This window comes from Hippopotamus amphibius, chromosome 9 (assembly GCF_030028045.1).
Source record: "Hippopotamus amphibius kiboko isolate mHipAmp2 chromosome 9, mHipAmp2.hap2, whole genome shotgun sequence".
Taxonomy (NCBI): domain Eukaryota; kingdom Metazoa; phylum Chordata; class Mammalia; order Artiodactyla; family Hippopotamidae; genus Hippopotamus; species Hippopotamus amphibius.
Window position 1 is genome coordinate 112,747,117 of NC_080194.1, and position 18,258 is coordinate 112,765,374.

Sequence of the window (18,258 nt, forward strand, 5' to 3'; positions counted from 1 at the left end):
GGTTGTGGCACATGGGCTCAGTAGTTGTGGCTCACGGGCTCTAGAGCACAGGCTCAATAGTTGTGGTGCACGGGTTTAGTTGCTCCGTGGCATGTGGAATCCTCCCAGGGAGAGCTCGAACCCGTGTCCCCTGCATTGGCAGGCGGATTCTTTACCACTGCGCCACCTAGGAAGTCCACATCTTTGGTTTCTGTTCTAGGCGCTCAGCTCAGTGCTGAGGCACATAGCAGGTGCTGCCCTTGAGAAGCAGGACCTGGCTTGCAGGTATACATGTGGATATTGCAGGCATGTAGGCGAGGCTGAACCTGGGGAGGTGAGAGGGTAAAGAAAGAAGAGAACCAGGGAGGGGGCCCAGGAAACCCTGCTGTGGAGGGGATGTGGAAGGAAGGGTGGGGGGGTCTAGAAGGAGGCTGGGAAACAACATCCAGAGTTGAGAGGGGGAGGCATGGGAGGCAGGAGGCCGGTGGGAACCAAGGAGAGAAGGATTTCAAGAAGAGAGGGGTCATCAGAGTCATATATCGCTGAAAGATCACGGAGGATAAGGCCTGGCAAGTGGTCGATGGAGTCAGCACCGAGGACGTCACTGGGTAACTTGGCAGGCCTGTTGGAGGCCAAAGCCCTATTGCAGGTGTAGAGGAGTTGATGTGACGTTAAGACGTGGAGATGGGGAGAGGAGAGATGGGCATTAAGGAGAGGGATGCAGGGTACTTGGACCCTGGCGGGGACCAGAACTCCCCTCCCACTAAGGACAAATTTTGTTTTGACGGTCACAGCCACCTAAAGATAGGCCAGGAGGTCTCTGGAGGTGGTGAGTACCCTGTCCCTGGAGGTAGACAAGCAGAGCTCTGAGACCCACGCCATCCAGGGACTCTCACACTTAGAGTGGGGAAGGCTGTGCAAAAAAACAAGCCCCATGTCCTTCTCAGCCAGGCTTGGCTGATTCCTTGCATCACAAAAGCCACCTAGAGGGTCACTCTTGCTATTTCTAGTGTCCAAAAAGCCTCCCGCAGGGACACACGCACACAGTGGTGGTCGTGCACAGACTCAGATACTCCCAAACACAAAATATAAAACCTATCTATATCTCGTGGTGTAAAGGGACCTCTCCCCAGGCTATTCCCTTAATTCATTCCCCTACCCCTTCTTTCTGCCATTCCATCGCCACCCCCACCCCACACCAGCATCTCTGTGCCTCCAGCCGCATCTCCTCTGTCTCTCCGCATCTCTCCCAGCTTCCGTGGCTCTGCCCTTCCCCACCCCCTCTAGGCCTCTCCAGCCTCCCTCCCTCCTGGGTCCCCCTCCCCGGACTACAACCCCCAGGCGCCCCCAGCCCCGGGCGCTGCGCATGCCCCCTGCTCCCTGCCCCCTCCCGGTTCCCCCCTCCCTCCCTTCCTCCTTACCTCCCTCCGCCCCCCTCCCCCGCGCTTCAGCTCCCGCATCCCTCCATCCAAGCCTGTGCCGCAGCCGCATCGCCACCGCAGCCCCGGCAGAGCCGAGCCCGGCCCAGGCCCCTGCCCCTGCCCGGCCCTCAGCCCGCCGCCCCCGCCCCCGCCCCCGCCCGCGGGCCCCCGCCAGCGGCCTCGGTGCCCCCCGGCACCCCCCGACTCCGGCCTCCAGCACCGAGGCAGGAGGCAGGGAGCAGAAGCAGAGGCAGGAGAACGAGGAGGAGGAGGAGGAGGAGGAGGAGCCGTCGCAGGATGAAGGATCGGACTCAGGAGCTGCGGAGTGTGAGCTTGGGGGTGGGGAAAATGGGGGGGCGGGACCCCAATATTTGGGGAGCGCGTGGGGGTGGAGTGGGGGAGGTGCTGGGACGTGGGGGCAAATGATGAGACTGGAGGTTGGTGGCAGGGGCACCCCAGTATGTGAGGGCACCTGATGTCTCCAATGAACCTGCATTTTAGGGACAGTGGCTAGAAGGGGCTGGAGGCCATTAAGACCCAAGGGGGCAGGAGAGGTCTCAGGGGCCCTGGACACCCCACATTCCCAGGAGGGCCCTGGGGTCTAACCTGGGGATGGGAGAGAGTGAGTGTGGGGAGAGAACTGGAGGGTGCTGTCATCCGCTGGGCAGATTTGCTGAATTAGAAGGATGTGGGCAGTTCCTGGGCCAGGCTGAGCCTAGCGGGACCCCGATTTGGGGGCTGCTTTGGGGAAGGACACATGGGGACTGACTGAGATGCCAGCATCTGGTGGTGAATGAAGTGTGTGTGTGTGTGTGTGTGTGTGTTGCTCTCCATGGGGAGGGGGCACCTCTCAGAGACAAGGAGGGAAGAGGTGGCCTCAGGAGATAGCCAGAGGGCCCGGGCCTGAGATTGGGTGACCCCAGAGGTGGGAGAGGGGGTTGCAGGGGAGACCTGGCGGAGGTTCTGTGCACAGGGCCATGGAATTGGGTTGCATGACAGGGACGGTGCTCCACTGGGGGGAATTGGGGCATCCTGAACGGCCAGGGGCAGGCTGACGTGGGCCCCTGGTCTGCAGGCCTAAAGAGGCCCGGCTCCAGGAGTCCGGCCAGGCAGTTTAGTTGTGTTTGGGTGACAGGGGGAGGAGGGCGGCACTGGTGTCTGCAGTGAAGGCTGCCATTTGGAGGGGCTGGGGAGTGGGGGCTTGATAAGAGTGATTTCTGGGCCTGGGGAGATGCTGGGGGGGTGGGGTTAGAGAAATGACCCGGGCCACGAGGAGACAGAGCAGACAGCCTGCGCTGTGTTCAGGGCCTGTGGGGTTATGTTAATAAAGTACTAGACCCAACTGCTGTAGCCTGATGCCCTTAACCAGGAGCCTATTGGTAGTTCCCCTGGGATTGTTATCCCATTTGACAGATGAGGAGATTGAGGTTCAGCGATGGGCAGGAACTTGCCCAAGGTCACCAAGCCAGTGGGTGGGAAGATCAGACAGGAATCTGGGTTTCCCGTCTGCCAAGCTGATGTGTGTCTCTGCTGTTTTAGCCTTTGAAAGGGAAGTCTGAACACTGGGGGTAAAAAGCTCTGTCTTTGGAGAGCCCTCGGGATTTGGGGCTGTGGAACCAGGTTACGGAAAGACAAGAGGAAGGGGCTTGGAGGCACGTGACTGTTGTCTCTGGGAGAGATGAGTTGGTAGGTGGCAAGGAAGGAGGAACTGGTGGTTGGGGGAGGGAATATTGAAGGTTTATTTTTTTAAATTAAACTTTGAGTGAATATACGCTCAGGCGTCAGGAAAATAACAGTGATAAAAATAACTGGCACTCACGTGCCAGACACTGTTCTAAGTGTTTTATACATATTAACTCCTTTTGATCCTCACAGCAACCCTAGGAAACTAGTACCAGTATTATCCCATTTTATAGATATGGAAACTGAGGCCCAGAGAGAATAAGTAACTTGACCAAAGTCACACAGCTAATTAAAGGCAGGCAGGCAGGCTGGCTGCAGCGTTGGTGCTCTTAACTCCCCTTCTCTCCCTGTTTTCATCCAAAGCAGGTTGCCATCCATAATCTCATTAGACCCTCATCTGGTAAGGTAGGGAGACTGAGAGACCACTTCATTTTATAGTGAAGGAAATTGAGGCCCAGTGGTTAAAACTTGCCCAAATTCACGCAGCTAGCAAGTGAGGAGTCCGGATTTGAACCCAGATCTGCTGTTGCCAAGACTATGTCATGACTCCATAATCCCGAGAAATGGAAAGTGGGCTGGAATGAGGTGGTGGTGGAATTGTGGTGTGATTAGAGAGATGGGGAGGGAAAAGGCGAAGACAGGCATGCCGGGAAGGCAGGGGACAGGAGTCCTCATCTGAGTGGGTCAGGGACCCTCTACCTAGGGCGGGTAGAAATCCTGGCTGCTGGGGCTGCTGGGGGCAGCTGGTGGGGGAGGGGGGAGGGGGGGTGGAGGGGTGAAGGGCGCTGGGTGAATGCTGATGGCTCTGGTGTTAGTCACAGTTCAGGGAAACTGGAGATTTGGGAGGGCACGTATGGGGCGGGGAAAAAAGCTCCCAGATGCAAGGAATCTGGGGGTCTTCCCACCAGAGTTGAGAGTGAGGAGGCTGGGAGGCGGGAGAAACTGGGCAGGGTGTGGGAGGCCTTGAAAAGGGGTCTCTGAGAGGCTGAGAGGGATGGAAGGGCAGTGATGGGAGGGGATGTCAGCCCAGGGGACCTGATTGTCTTTTTCCAACAGTACTTTAGAGTTCCCGAGGGGTTCTCACATCTGTTCATCACAGATGAACAAGGCACAGATTTGGGAGTCAGACTGGGTTCAAATCCTAGCTTTGCTACTTCCTGTGTGACCTTGGGTAAGTTGCTTAACCTCTCTGGTCCTCACTTTCTTCATGTGCTAATGGGGAGTGATGATACATGCTTCAGAGGGCTGTCCTGAGGATTGAAATTATGCCAGAAGCGCCTAGAAAGAGGCCTGGTGTTCAGCATTGCTTCACGAGTGTTTCTTATTCCACAGCTGATGCATTTATTTCTCTTGAGTCTCAAATCAGCCCCCCGAGATGGGCAAGATGGGACCGCTAATTTATTGGAGTAAATTGAGGGCCAGAGCAGTAACCTGACTTGCCCAAGGTCATGCTGCTGTTAATCACAGAGCCAGGGTTGAACCAGGGTTTTCTGTTCCCAGTTCACTAAGCACCTTTGGTTGGCAACTGGGAGGTGCTGGGCTGGAGTGGAGGCTCTGGTGGGGAGTCAGTTGGCTGGATGGGTATTCCAGGGTCCAAGGAGTGGGTCCAGGAATGGGGCTGAAGAGGAGAAGAAGGGAGCAAGTGAGGTGGAGAGGAGGGTTGCCGGGAGAGAGAAGCCGCGGGGGACACGCTGTGGGCCAGAGCCTGTGAGGCGGCTGTGGAGCGGGAAGGCTGGGGCGCGGGTGGATGGGGAGACTGGGAAATGTGGGAGGGGGAAGCCTGAGGTGCAGGAAGTTGGAATTTGACAGCCGGTGGAAACAGGGCTGTTCTAGGACAAGTCATGCACCTTGAGGGTAGGGACTGGGTCCCACATGTAGCCCTCAGGTATGGGATGGGCACAGTGGCTGTTTTAGAAATGCAGACCTAACATAGCAAAAGGCAAGAGTGGGCCTATGTTCGTGTTTGAGAGAGCAGGCAGGGACCAGGAGAACCCTGGGCGATGGGTTGATATCCTCCAGAGGCGCGGGGCTTGTTTCTGCCATTCAGACATATCATGCTCCTCCTGCCTGAGGGCCTTTACACTTGCTGATCCCTCTGTTTGAATGCTGTTCCCTCTGCCTGAACACTGTTCCCTCTGCCTGAACACTGTTCCCTCTGCCTTGAATTCTGTGTCCTCCCGATTGCGGTGCAGTTCACACCTTGGGCCTTAGCTCAGATGTCAAGCCCCTCCCGAAGGGCCCTCCCTGATGCCCGTTTCTCTCTATCACACCTCCTGCTTTATCCCCCTCCTGCTACGTAGCACCATCTCAAATTGTCATGTTCATGTTCCGTTGTCTGTCTCCCTCCCCTGGAAAGTCAGCTCCTTGGAGGCAGGACCCCGTCCTGTCTTGTTCACCATCATATTCTCCGCAGCACCCAGACAGGGATCATAGATATGTGTTAGATGAATGAAGGACACGGGGGTTGGGGGGGGGGGGACGGCGCAGAGGGAGGGTGCGGAAGGGAGTCGATGGGGGAAGCAGGGAAGGTGGAGGAGAGAGGTTATGGTGGGAGGGCTGGCCTGAATGCTGGGAGCAAGCAGAGGCCTGGGTTAGGGAGACAGATGGACAGAAGCAGGGGGTGCGGTGGAGAGAGGCTGCTGCCTCTAGATCAAAGGATGCCTGTGCCCCTGAGAAGCAGGTATGGGCATGTGTGTGTTGTGTGCGTGGGCATGCATATGTGTTCACACACACACACACACACAAACTACTTTTTTTTTTTCTTTTGGCTGCACCACGTGGCATGTGGGACCTTAGCTCCCCGGCCAGGGATTGAACCTAAGCTTCCTGCACTGGAAGCTCGGATTCCCAACCACTCAATCTCAAGGGAAGTCTCCACTCTGTGATTTTCTATCACCCAGTTCCAGCATCTTTGCACCTGCGTTTTAGTCACCCTCTCATCTGTCTCTTTGTGGCCTTCCCGGGGCACGTGGTCCTGCTCCCTTCTTCCTCACCACCAACACACATGAGGGCCCCAGGTGTCCCTGATGTGGAAGGACTGAAGCTAGAGGCTTGGATCTGATGCTGCCTCTCCCCAAGGCAGTTCCAGAAGATGTCCGGGGCCTCCACACTCTCCCATTTCATCCTCCTGAGCTTTCGAGGGCTTGGTGAGCCGTAAAGAGCAGAGAGCCTGGGTTCCAATCCAGCACCACGCTGTCAGCACCCCGTCAGCGGTATGATCGTGGGCGAATTACTTTCTCTCTGCCTCATCTGTCAAATGGGAACAAGAACAGTATCTACTTCATGGAGTGGCTGTAAGGATTAAATGAGGAATGCAAAGCCCTTGTAACAGAGCCCAACGCATGGTAATCGGTCCCTATGTGTCGGGTGTATATGATTCTTATTTTCTTCATTTCACACAGGAGGAAACTGAGGCTTGAGTTGTCCATACAATGGATGGGGGCACATTTGGTTGTCTTTTCCGAGGTAGTCTCATTTGCCCACAGCCTGCTGTCTTTTAGGCTGGCCAGCTTCTTCCAGAAATGGAGGCTGTGCTCCTGAAACACGCACACCTCAGGGCAGGGAGGGGCAGGGAGGGGCAGGGAGGGGCAGGGAGGGGCAGGGAGGGCCCACCCATTTCACAGATAAGCTCACCCATTTCACAGATAAGCTGGGCCCAGAGAGGGGCTGAGATTTGCCTAGAGTTGCACAGCAAGTCAAATGGAGGCTAGGACACCTGGCTTCCTGTCTGGGCTCTTCCTTGCAGCCTGGCCCCTCTTACTGGTTTTCTGTCCCAGCCGTAGGAGTTCAGCGGTACTGAGGACACAGCAGAGCAGAAGCAGACTCTTTAGGGGCCAGGAAAGAACCAAGGGACAGAAGGGAAAGAGCCTGAGATTTAGCACTGGGACAGTTCAGGTCCCACCTCTGGCCTTATTTGCTGTGAAGCCTTCAGCAGTGTCAGGCAACCTCTCTGAGCCTGTTTCCTCATCTGTAACCTGGGAGAGGCGGTGGGTAACAGCCAGCCCTCACTGAGCCCTTATTCTCTCTGGCAGCACCCTGCCTGTTCTCACTGCCTCCTCCTGCCCACCATTTAGGGAGGACTTTCTCGCCATTCCGTAAATGCAGAGGCTCAGGCTCAGAGGGAAGAAGGCGTGTGGCCTTCCAGCTGCTGACCTGGGCAAGCTCGTTAGCCTCTCTCTTACTCAGTCTCCCCATCTGTCAAAGGGGGCTGTTGTAAGAATGAAATGGATAAATGCAGTATGCTTAGAACAGTGCCCAGAACGTTATCAAATGCTGTGTAAATGTTTGCCATAATTATAGTTATGTTGACCAATGGTCCTTACAGAGTTTCAATGAAGATTAAATGACATAGCAAGAACGCAAGACCTAGGCCAAAGGTGCTATCGCAAGCTCATATTTTGCTAGGTTTTCAGGGCTCAGAGCCTCACCCAGATTGGGCCTTGTCAGGAGGAGACCTGAGAGGGGAAATCTCCGGTGGCAGAGTGGCCAGTAGGAGGCAGCCTGGTCTCAAGCTTCAAAAAGGGCTGTGGGAGGGACTTCCAATGCAGGGGGCACGGAGTCGATCCCTGGTCGGGGAACTAAGACCTGCATGCCGCACAGCGCACCCAAAAAGAAGAAATATAAAAGGGGCTATGAGAGGAGGTGTGTCTTAGATGCCTCTGATTTCTCGGCCCCTTTCAGCCTGGGTGCCCTTGAGCATGTCGATTTCCTCTTCCCACTCTGACCTCCAGCCCCCTCACCTGTGAAATGGGGACAGCTTTTCTCGAGGGCTATGGTGGTGAGGATCAGAAGGGATTATAGACGTAAAAGTGTCTGTAAACTGGAGAGGCTTTTAGCTCTCAGCTGTCTGTAATTATTACACCAACTAAGCGATCTTTGGTCCCTCTACCTTTCCTCCTCTCTCAAGGGCAAGTAAACAGGCAGCCAAGGATCCCCCAGGGCAGAATCAGGGATCTGGTCCTGGGAACTACAGGAGAGAAGGAGAGAAACGAGACTTGAGGAAGTCTGAAGTCAGCATGGGAAGGGCAAAGAGAGAACAGGAAAGTCCCCAGACACCTGGGCCAGCTAGTGGCCTCATGAGCTGTGGGCAGCCAGGCTGAGGGCCCAGTGCTTGAAGGCAGTGAAGGGACAGGGGTGGTGATGTGGGTGGGTAAATCTCTTTGTATGTCTGAGCCCTGGGGGTGGAGGGCTGAGGAGCTAGCTGCAGGTTGGCTCCAGGGGAAGGAGAACCTCGTGGGGCAGCTGGCTTTTTGAGGATAGAACATCCTGGGAGGCCAGTGGGTCCTCAGAGCTGAGCCGAGCATCCCAGGGCCTCTTGGGACTAAGGTCTACTGGTGTGCTTCCAGGTCAGGTGGAGGCTTGAGAAGCCAGAAGTCCCATCAGTGTCTCCAAGCCCCACCTGGTACCACCCTTCCTTCTGGGGCCAGCTGTGGGCTGAGACAGAGGAATATCCCTTTCCCCGGGAGATATTTGGAGATTAAATGGAAGTGCTGAAGGCATTCTCCAACATGGCGTGGGGAGGATCCCTGGAGACTCTGAGCCAGGTTTGGGTGGGAAGCTGAGGTGCCTTCGAGAGGGTCCAGCTGGACATCTCTGGGCTCATGGCTCCTCCCGGTGCTGTCGGGGCCCTCTGATTCCAAGTTCACTTGGCTGTCTAGATCACATCTAGGTCCCATCTGGCTCTGTCTAGATTCGATCTGAGCTGTCTGCGATCTGTCTGCGCTGAGTCTGGTTCGGTCTGAGCTGTCTGGCTTCTCTCAGGTCCTGTCTGCGATCTGCTCGGACCCTGTTGAGGTCCTGGGCGAGCTCTTCTCTTTAGATCCCAACTGGCAATACCCCTCGCCCCACCACCCTGCTAGACGCTGTGTGGGTCCTGTCTTGATTTCATTCAGGCTCTGGTCGTGAGATTCTGTCTGGGATTTGGCTAGGTTTTTTTCTGGAAATCAGGGTGAACTCTGTTTAAATTTCTATGGAGGCTCATTAGGGCTCCAGATGTAATTAAGCTTGATGGGCTCAGCTTTTGCCCTCCTACTTCTGTCCCACACAGTCTTGAGACTGGAGTGTGGAGCGTTGGGGACCCCTCGCTGCACCACCCTTTCCTCCTTCCCAGCTCTGAGTGAGTGTGCAGACCCGAGGCTCAGAGAGGCTGGGAGAACAGCCCCAGAGGGCCCTCCCCAATGTCCCTAGAGGGCCGCTGCACGTCTTTGTGTGCACGTGTGTCAGCAGGCAGCTTTGCAGTGGGTCCGTGTGCAGGTGAACGTCAGCACATCAGTGCATCTCCGTGTGGGTGTCAGTGGGCCTATTTCTGTGTGCCTTGTGTGTCAGCCCTTCTGTCTATGTCACTGGCCTGTCTGGTGGTGGCAGTGGCGGTGTGGGTGGGTAAATCCCTTTGTGTCTCTGAGCCCTGGGGGTGGAAGGCTGAGCAGCTGCAGGTTGCAACTGGGAAATCCAAGCAAGTGAGAGTAGGTGGGTGTGAAGTTGGAAGAGGCTGGATGAAAGCAAGTGAATACATGGAGGAGAGTCGGTGGGGGGGCGGGGGGGTTGAGGGGGGAGAGTGGGTGGGAGGAGGGAGGTCGGGGTGCTGCCTGTGTCTCTCATCCCTCCCCGGGCCTGACTGTGCTTGCTTAACTTGGCGCCCGCCACTGGCAGTGAAGTGACCTTGCACAAGGGACGTGGCTGGTTGCGTCGGAGGCTGGAGGGGAAGAGAGAAGGGAGCAAAGTAAAGCCTGGCATGAGTGGCTGGGGGGATGATGGAGGGGGTCAGGCTCCTTGGACTCCATTCCAGACCCCTTCTCGCAGCCCAGAGCCAGTTACTGCAAGGCTGACATTTAGCTGGTTGTTACAATATCAAAATACTTCCATACTGGTTGGTTAAAGCATCTGTCCAGAGCGCCACCCGCCTCCAGGGTGACTGCACTCACAGGACCGCTTCTACCCCTGAAACAGTGCCTTTGGCAAATTCCCTCCAAGGTGTCCTTTGGGCTGTCAGCTACCCGGCTTCCAGGACCCTGTGCCACAAGACACCCAGTATTCGTTGCAACCGCTTGCTTGCCCTGGCCCCCTTCCTGTGACCCTTCCCAGGACCCCTGCTCTGAGCCTAGAGCTGGGAGCATCGGAGTTGCTCACAGTCCCTGCCTTTCTTTGCCTCCCAGGCGAAAGACAGTGATGATGAGGAGGAGGTGGTGCATGTGGACCGGGACCACTTCATGGATGAGTTCTTTGAACAGGTAACAGAACCTGGCCCTCAGCCAACAACTTTCTTCTCCCTGGGCCCCGGCCCCCACCCCACTCTCTACTCCTCCACCCCCTTGGCCTTTTACCAACCCCTCTGGGTCTGGCCTGTTTCCCTGAACCCTGACTGAGCCCCCTGAATCCCTTTGTCTGGCCCGACGACTTGGCTGGGTATAGCCGATTTGCTGCCCCAGGTGGAAGAGATCCGGGGCTGCATTGAGAAGCTGTCAGAGGATGTGGAACAAGTGAAAAAGCAGCATAGTGCTATCCTGGCCGCCCCCAACCCGGATGAGAGTAAGTGCTGCTGCCGGGTGGCTGGAGGCTGTGGGCGGGTGGAAGGAGCCTGGGGTCCCACCCAGACGTCTCACCCACCCCTTCCCTCCCCTCCCCTCAGAGACCAAACAGGAGCTGGAGGACCTCACTGCAGACATCAAGAAGACAGCCAACAAGGTTCGATCCAAGTTGAAAGGTGAGAAATGCCAGCCCCTGGCTAAGGAGGAAAGAAACTCTGCCCTCCATTGGACTAAACAGGCCTGTCTGTGAGGAATGTTTACAAACTTCCAGGAGCCAGATTCCTAAACAATGAGAAAGCATAAAACCCGAGATTTCCCAACTTGCTCCAGATTCCTTGGAAAAAGATACAGATGTGACAGGGAAATGAGAGAGAGGAGGCTTTCTGTGCAAATTGCATCTGAGCTCTGCTGGTTCCATCAGCAGGAAGGTCCACCAGGAAAATATAGTCTTCCAGGTGGTTTTAGTTTCATGGAGGCCTCATTTCTCCAGAACAGGTGCCGGACATAGCACTAAGCACCCAGTAGGTGGGCTCAGCAAATGCTTCTGAATTGGTATCCTTAGCTCAGGACAGATTGGACTGTGTGGCTGACATCAGGGCTGGCAAGCTTTCAGGAGGGACTTGCCAAATGTTCATGTATTCACTCTAATTTAAGGACTTGGGTGCTGGTAATAACCACCTTCCCCCAAAGCATTGTGGGTTGGGAACCTCCTTGTCTGCTGGTGCCAGGAGAGTAGCAGTGTTACCATGATGCTAATTTGTACCTTCATGGGTAGGTCAGCATCAGAAAACATTTTTGCCAAGCACCTACTCTGTCTAAGGCACATCACTGGGCCCTGGGGAAAAGGAGTCATGTCAGATCCCTGGCCTTGAGCACAATGACCTTGGTCCAGGGAGATGAGGACAGGGACTCCATGCCCTCCTGGACTCAACAGGAGGCCATAAAAGAGCCTCCAGTGCCCATGTGTAAGCCCTCTGCACTCAGGAGAGTGTGCTAGAAAGCAAAATGTTCCAAACTGGGAGCACACTGATTGCAAATCCAGACAGAGGGAGCCCACTTCCATCACCAACTCATTCTGGACAAGCACCCTACCCTCAGCTTCCTCATCAGTACAGTAAGAACTACTGAAGCCATTTCACAGATAGGTGTTTTTGTTGTTGTTGTTGTTTGTTTTTGTTTTTTGGTAGCAAAATCTTTTTTTCCTAAGTGAAATCTTACCCCAAATTCAAATATATACAACACATAAAAGTCAGGCTGGGGACTTCCCTGGTGGCGCAGTGGTTAAGACTCCGTACTCCCAATGCAGGGGGCCCGGGTTCGATTCTTGGTCAGGGAACTAGACCCCCCATGCACGCTGTAACTAAGAGTGAGCATGCCACAACTAAGAAGCCCGTGAGCCGCAACTAAGGAGCCTGCCTGCACAACTAAGGAGCACATGTGCCGCAACTAAGACCTGGTGCAACCAAAAAAAAAAAAAAAAAGTCGGGCTATTCTGACGACCTGGGGTTGGAGACCCAGAGCCCTACCTGCCTGGCCTCCTCACCACTCCCAGCAACAGCCCCCTCTGAGGTTCCTTCTCAGAAGCAGGGTTCTGTGAAACATAGTTTAAAAATCCCTGTGCTCAGTGATTTCTTTCTGTTTTTTTTTTTTTAATTAAAAAAAATTTTTTTGGCTGCGTTGGGTCTTTGTTGCTGCACGCTGGCTTTCTCTAGTTGTGGCGAACAGGGGCAACTCTTTGTTGCAGGGCTTGGGCTTCTCTCATTGTGGTGGCTTCTCTTGTTGCAGAGCATGGGCTCTAGGCACTCAGACTTCAGTAGTTGCAGCACATGGCCTCAGTAGTTGTGGCACAGAGGCTTAGTTGCTCCTCGGCATGTGAGATCTTCCCAGACCAGGGATCGAACCCATGTCCCCTGCATTGGCAGGTGTATTCTTAACCACTGTGCCACCAGGGAAGTCCTCAGTGATTTCTTTGGGCCCGTTGAGCTCTGACATTAACACTCTCTATAAGACCATGAAGAGGGCTGTATGGCTTAGGAGTTCAGGAATAGACCAAGAAAGAAGCTAGAAAAAGTGGCAGTGGCTTAGAGAAGCTGAACTTCCAGAGCTCTAGAAAAAGAGAGATCATCTTCTCCATCTTTCTCCAGCTCTATGGTGGCATGAACTCCGGCGTTGTATGTGACCTTGAATGAGTTGTTTTCTTTATTTCAACCTCAGTTTCTAGTCTGAAACCTGGGCTGCTATCACTGAACTCCCAGGATTGCTGTAAGAAGTCAATGAGACCCTGTAAAGGATCCCTTCCTCCAGGGCTTGTCCCCAGCCCCGAGTCTGACAACAGGGTCCCAGTCTGGGCCAGAGATTCTGACATCCCTGGGTGTGTGCTCCTGGACTTTTCCTGTAGCATCTGGGCCAGAGCTGTCATTCAGTCACTGGCCTGCCATCGCTGGCAGGGGAGCGTTGGGGTGCCAGCCAGCGCCATGCCTCTACCACTGCCAGGAACGGAGAAGCAATGTTCTCAGGAATGGCCTGGAGGCCCTTCCAGGTCTGAGAGGGCCTGGTGATTCATCCCTGCTGCATTTTCCAAGCACAGTAGATCTTACCCGCAAGCTCTTTTTTAGAAAATCTGAAGCAGTGTGGGGAGTGCATGATCTAGAAGCAGGAATCCCAGTTAATCTGTGTGCTTTTCCAGAACATCCTTTAGAAGTAGGGATTCCTGGGACAGGCATCACTTTCTAAGGCAAGGGGAGAGCTAATTTCTCTGTTGGAACATCCGTCCACTTACCCTAGAGTTTTCCAAGGAAAGGGCCACTAGAACCGGATCCACATGAAAGTGCTTGCTCTCCACCAAAAACATCCCAGGGTGGGTTCCTGCCCCTTTCCCGAGGCTGCGAAAATAAAATATTGGAGCTTCTCCCCGCCCCCCACCCCAGCCCCGGCATATAGGGGATGTTGACTGGGGGACAGGGCAGGAGTTACAGCTTTGGGACTTTCCCAGACCCAATCCTTCCACCAGAACAAATAGCCCGCTTCTGTCTGGTGACCAACTGACCCTCAGTCTCCCCTCCTACCTGGCTCCCAGGCCCTGTCAAACATTCGTCCTTTTATCTGCCGGCCTCCTGCCTCCCCACCCTGGAGTCTTTACTCTCTGCCTTCGCCTGGGTATGACATCTGTTCACTGGCCTGGGGGGCGTGCCTCGGGGGTGTCCACCCTTCATACGTCCCAGACCCCTGCCCCACCATGCGCCGGGTCTGCCGCCGGCGAGTCACTGCTTCCTCTCTCCCGCAGCGATCGAGCAAAGCATTGAACAGGAGGAGGGGCTCAATCGTTCCTCTGCGGACCTGCGCATCCGCAAGACCCAGGTAGGAGGCAGAGGCCAGGCACTGTCAGGGTCTGGGCCGGGACCAAACCGGACTGGATCGCACAGGGGAGCAGCCCAGGTTGGAGCCCTGCCTGTGGGCGGTGGGCGGGCCGAAGCGGGCACGAGTGTGGGGCGTGGCCAAGGAGGAGCCTGGCGGGGGCGGGGCTTTGGGTGGGGCTACAGCGGAGGTCGGAACCCGGCTACATCTCACAGCCCTAGCCGGGTTTTGACTGATTTGGGAGTAGGATGGGGGTGCTGGGGATACGGGACTGCACACTTGAGGGGTTGGGATCGTGGCACGGGCTGAAGAAGGGGCCGTAGGCTAACTCAGCCCCTCCTGCCCACTCCATCCTTTCACGGTCTCTGCTCCCTGCCTCCTAATGTGTCTGTACCCCCACTCCAGCACTCCACACTCTCCCGGAAGTTCGTGGAAGTAATGACTGAATATAACGCGACCCAGTCCAAGTACCGGGACCGCTGCAAGGACCGGATCCAGCGGCAGCTGGAGATCAGTGCGTGTGACACCTGCCCCCGCAAACTCCCCAGACCTGTCCCATACTCTTTCCAGGCCCTTCCCCTCCGTGGAGGGGGATCGTGGCCTGAGGCCGGATGGGAGGGTGGGCTCCCGGGTCCCTGCCGCACTCCACCACCCTAGGCCCCCAGGCTGGCCCAGTCCCTGAGCGGGGAGTCCTTTCTCCCCACAGCCGGAAGGACCACGACCAACGAAGAACTGGAAGACATGCTGGAGAGTGGGAAGTTGGCAATCTTCACGGATGATGTGAGACCCGCGTGGGGGTGGGGTGGGGTCTGTTTTTGGAAACCATTCGGCTTTGCTCCCCAAGCTTAGGCTGAACTCAAGGTCCTAAGTCCGCCCTGAAATAACAAGCATCGGGAAGTCTGAATGAACCTGGAACTGGGGAATTCCATGGGGGCAGAGCAGGAAGGCACCCTCATAAAAATGGCAAACAATAGGATGCCAGGCACTGTTCTAAGCACTGTACATATTTACATTTACCTACTAAATTCATTTAATCCTCACCACAAGCCTTTGAGAGAGCCTTGTTTCACAGATGAGGAAATCTGACCCAAAGAGGTTAAATGACTTGCTGAGGTCACACAGCTACAGGCAAAGCAAGATTTGAATCCACAGTCAGGACTCTTCAGCGCTAAGATACAGTTCTCCCTAGTGACACGGGTCATTTCACCAAGTGACTAATTTGCCTACATTGTGAATTTTTTTTTTTTATTCAGTTTTAGTTTTGCTGAAAGTTTTGCAAACCGCCCTGCCCTTGTCATCTTATATGTGAAATAGATGGGCTTTCCCCAGCTGTACTTCTTCTTTCTCTTTCTTGACTTTTGCCCTGCCTGACAAGTTCTGTCTCACTTTCTGCTTCTGGTGGCAGAATGACTCTGACTGAGGTTTCTAGACCAGGATGAAAGTATGTTCAGTGACTGTCTAGCAGTTTTCAGCAAATTGTTGTTTAGAGAATTGATCTTTGTTAAATGAGCTTTGAGCAAATTGATAATGAGCCAGTTAGCCTGGAGCTCTCCCAAACAGCTCTGCCCAGCCTGTCTGTCACTCTGTCTGAGAGTGGAGGGAAACCTGGTGAGTGGTTCTAAGGGGATAGAGCTGATCCCTGCCAATTAACCCACCATTGTCACAGTGCAGGGTGGTTGGTACCTTGCCTGAGAGCTGAACAAGATGCAGACAGGCCCTAAGGTGCTAGTTGACTTCCAGGGTCAGGAAAGGCTTCCTGGGGGAAGTGGCGTTGAGCTGTGCGCCTTAAGAGATGGAGAGCATTTGGACACGGGAAGATGGGAAAGGACATTCCAGACAAAAGGGACAGACTGAACAAAGACAGGGAGAGTGGACCACTTATCAAAGAGCCATTGGATGATTTGATTTGGGCTCTTGTGATCTGGGGAAATGAGGACAGAAAGGGAGATGGGGCCTTGATGAGGACAGGAGATGGGGCCTTGACTGCTAAAGGTGTGCAGCCTGTGGGTAGTGGGGAGCCTTGGAGGGTTTTAGAGCAGAAGAGTGGCTTAATGTGGTCTAAACAGTGAGTGGTTTGGAAAGTGAGTGGTCTGGCTTTTGTGGAGAGGAAGTATATCTGACTGTGGGTTACAGTCTCTCTCCCACAGGCTTTTTTTTTTAATTAGATCTTTGTTGGAGTTTAATTGCTTTACACTGTTGTGCTACTTTCCACTGTACAACAGAGTGAATCAGCTGTATTTGTACATATATCCCCATATCCCCTCCCTATTTGAGCCTCCCTCCCAACCTCCCTATCCGACCCCTGTGGGTCGTCACCAGTCATCGAGTTGATCTCCCTGTGCTATGCAGCTGCTTCCCACTAGCTATTTTACATTTGGTAGTGTATATATGTCAGTGCTACTCTCTCACTTTGTCCCAGCTTCTCCTCCCCCCTGCCTGCCGTGTCCTAAAGTCCGTTCTCTACATCTGCATCTTTATTCTTGCCCTATCACTGGATTCATCAGTACCATATTTTTAGATTCCATATACATGCGTTAGCATACGGTATTGTTTTTCTCTTTCTGACTTACTTCACTCCGTATGACAGACTCTAGGTCCATCCACCTCACTACCTATAACTCAGTTTCTGTCCTTTTTATGGCTGAGTAACATTCCATTGCATAATATAGGTACCACATCTTCTTTATCCATTCCTCTGTTGATGAGCATTCCCGCTGATTCTTGAGGGCTACAGTGCATTTCCTTGTTATTTCTCCCCCACCTCATGTCATGGGGGCTCCAGGGCACACTGCCTTCTCATCGGAGCCTCCTTCTCTGTTTCCCTCTCTCTCTGCTACATCAGCTTCCATTATCCTGTCCGCCTTTGACCAGATTTTGGCCCTCACTCCTGGTGGGGGTCCAGGACCCCCGTCTCCCTTCCCAGGGCCTCCCTGGTGTGTGTGATAGAGACAGCCCTGGGCTGAGATGGCGGGCTCAGGGCAAGTTTTACTTCTTGTAATTTAACAAACGTCTCTTTAGTGCTTCCTGTGTGCCAGGTACTATTGTAATCAATATACACATATTCACTCAATCGTCACACAACGATGTGAGCTGGGCACTATTAGTATCCACGTTTTCTAGGTGGGGAAACAGGCCTGAAGAGGTTAAACAATTTGCCCATGGTTACAGCTAGTAAACGCCCACCAGATTCGAACCCAAACGCTCTGGCTGCAGAATCCAAGCTGTTGCGGGAGGGAAGGGTGGTCTGCAGCTTTCCCCCGTCCTCACGCCCCGCCCCCATCACCCCAGATCAAAATGGACTCGCAGATGACGAAGCAGGCGCTGAACGAAATCGAGACGAGGCACAACGAGATCATCAAACTGGAAACCAGCATCCGCGAGCTGCACGACATGTTTGTGGACATGGCCATGCTCGTGGAGAGCCAGGTACTGCCTCTGCCACAGCCCTCAGGGAGTCTCGCCCGGGGGCCCAGGATCCCCTCTTCCAGCCCAACTCCCATCCCGTCCTCTGCACGTCTTCTCCACAGGGCGAAATGATTGACCGCATTGAGTACAATGTGGAACATTCCGTGGACTACGTGGAGCGAGCCGTGTCTGACACCAAGAAAGCTGTGAAATATCAGAGCAAGGCCCGGAGGGTGAGCGGGGGCAGGTGGGCCCATGGAGCGGGTGGGCTGGAGCCAAGAGGGCGGGGCTGGGCTCAGATCAGGGCTGAGGTGAGTGATGAAATCCTGCGAGAGACCTTATCTCGGGTTCTGACCTCTTCCTTTTTCTGTTTTCTCTCCCCTCTTCTTTTTCCGTTTTCTCTCCCCTCTTCTTTTTTTTCTTCACGCCCTCCTCCCCATCCGTCTGTCGTCTGTCGGTGTGTCTGTCTCTCTCTCTGTCTCTTGCTCTCCGCCCTCCCTGTCACCCTTCGTGCCTGCAGAAGAAAATCATGATTATTATTTGCTGTGTGGTGCTGGGGGTGGTCTTGGCGTCATCCATTGGGGGGACGCTGGGCTTGTAGACCCCCCACCCCTATCCCTCCCCGACCCTTCCCCCACCACATCGGGAGCAATACCCCTACCACCCCTTCACTCCATCCCCTGCTCCAGGCTCACCCTCAAGACAGACCCAGGCAGCCCCCCAACCTTTACCCGCCCGGCAGACCCTGGAGTCCCTGGACCTCCCCCTGCCATGGACCACCCCCCGCCCCCGCACGTAGATAGCAGCAGGCGTGATTACACATGCACACCAACATGCATGCCGCCGGCACATGCTCGAGACGTGTGGACACCCCAGCGTGTGTGTGTGTGTGT

General features: G+C 54.7%; 1 protein-coding gene across 1 annotated transcript; it reads left to right on the forward strand.

Moving 5' to 3' along the window:
* Positions 1 to 1,638: 1,638 nt before the first annotated feature.
* STX1B (syntaxin 1B) lies at positions 1,639 to 18,258 on the forward strand. The gene is made up of 10 exons (XM_057748057.1): positions 1,639 to 1,727; positions 10,235 to 10,309; positions 10,508 to 10,607; positions 10,708 to 10,782; positions 13,890 to 13,963; positions 14,366 to 14,474; positions 14,667 to 14,740; positions 17,249 to 17,386; positions 17,488 to 17,598; positions 17,886 to 18,258. The coding sequence occupies exons 1-10, from the start codon at positions 1,698 to 1,700 to the stop codon at positions 17,964 to 17,966; spliced, it is 867 nt and encodes a 288-aa protein (XP_057604040.1). The 5' UTR covers positions 1,639 to 1,697; the 3' UTR covers positions 17,967 to 18,258.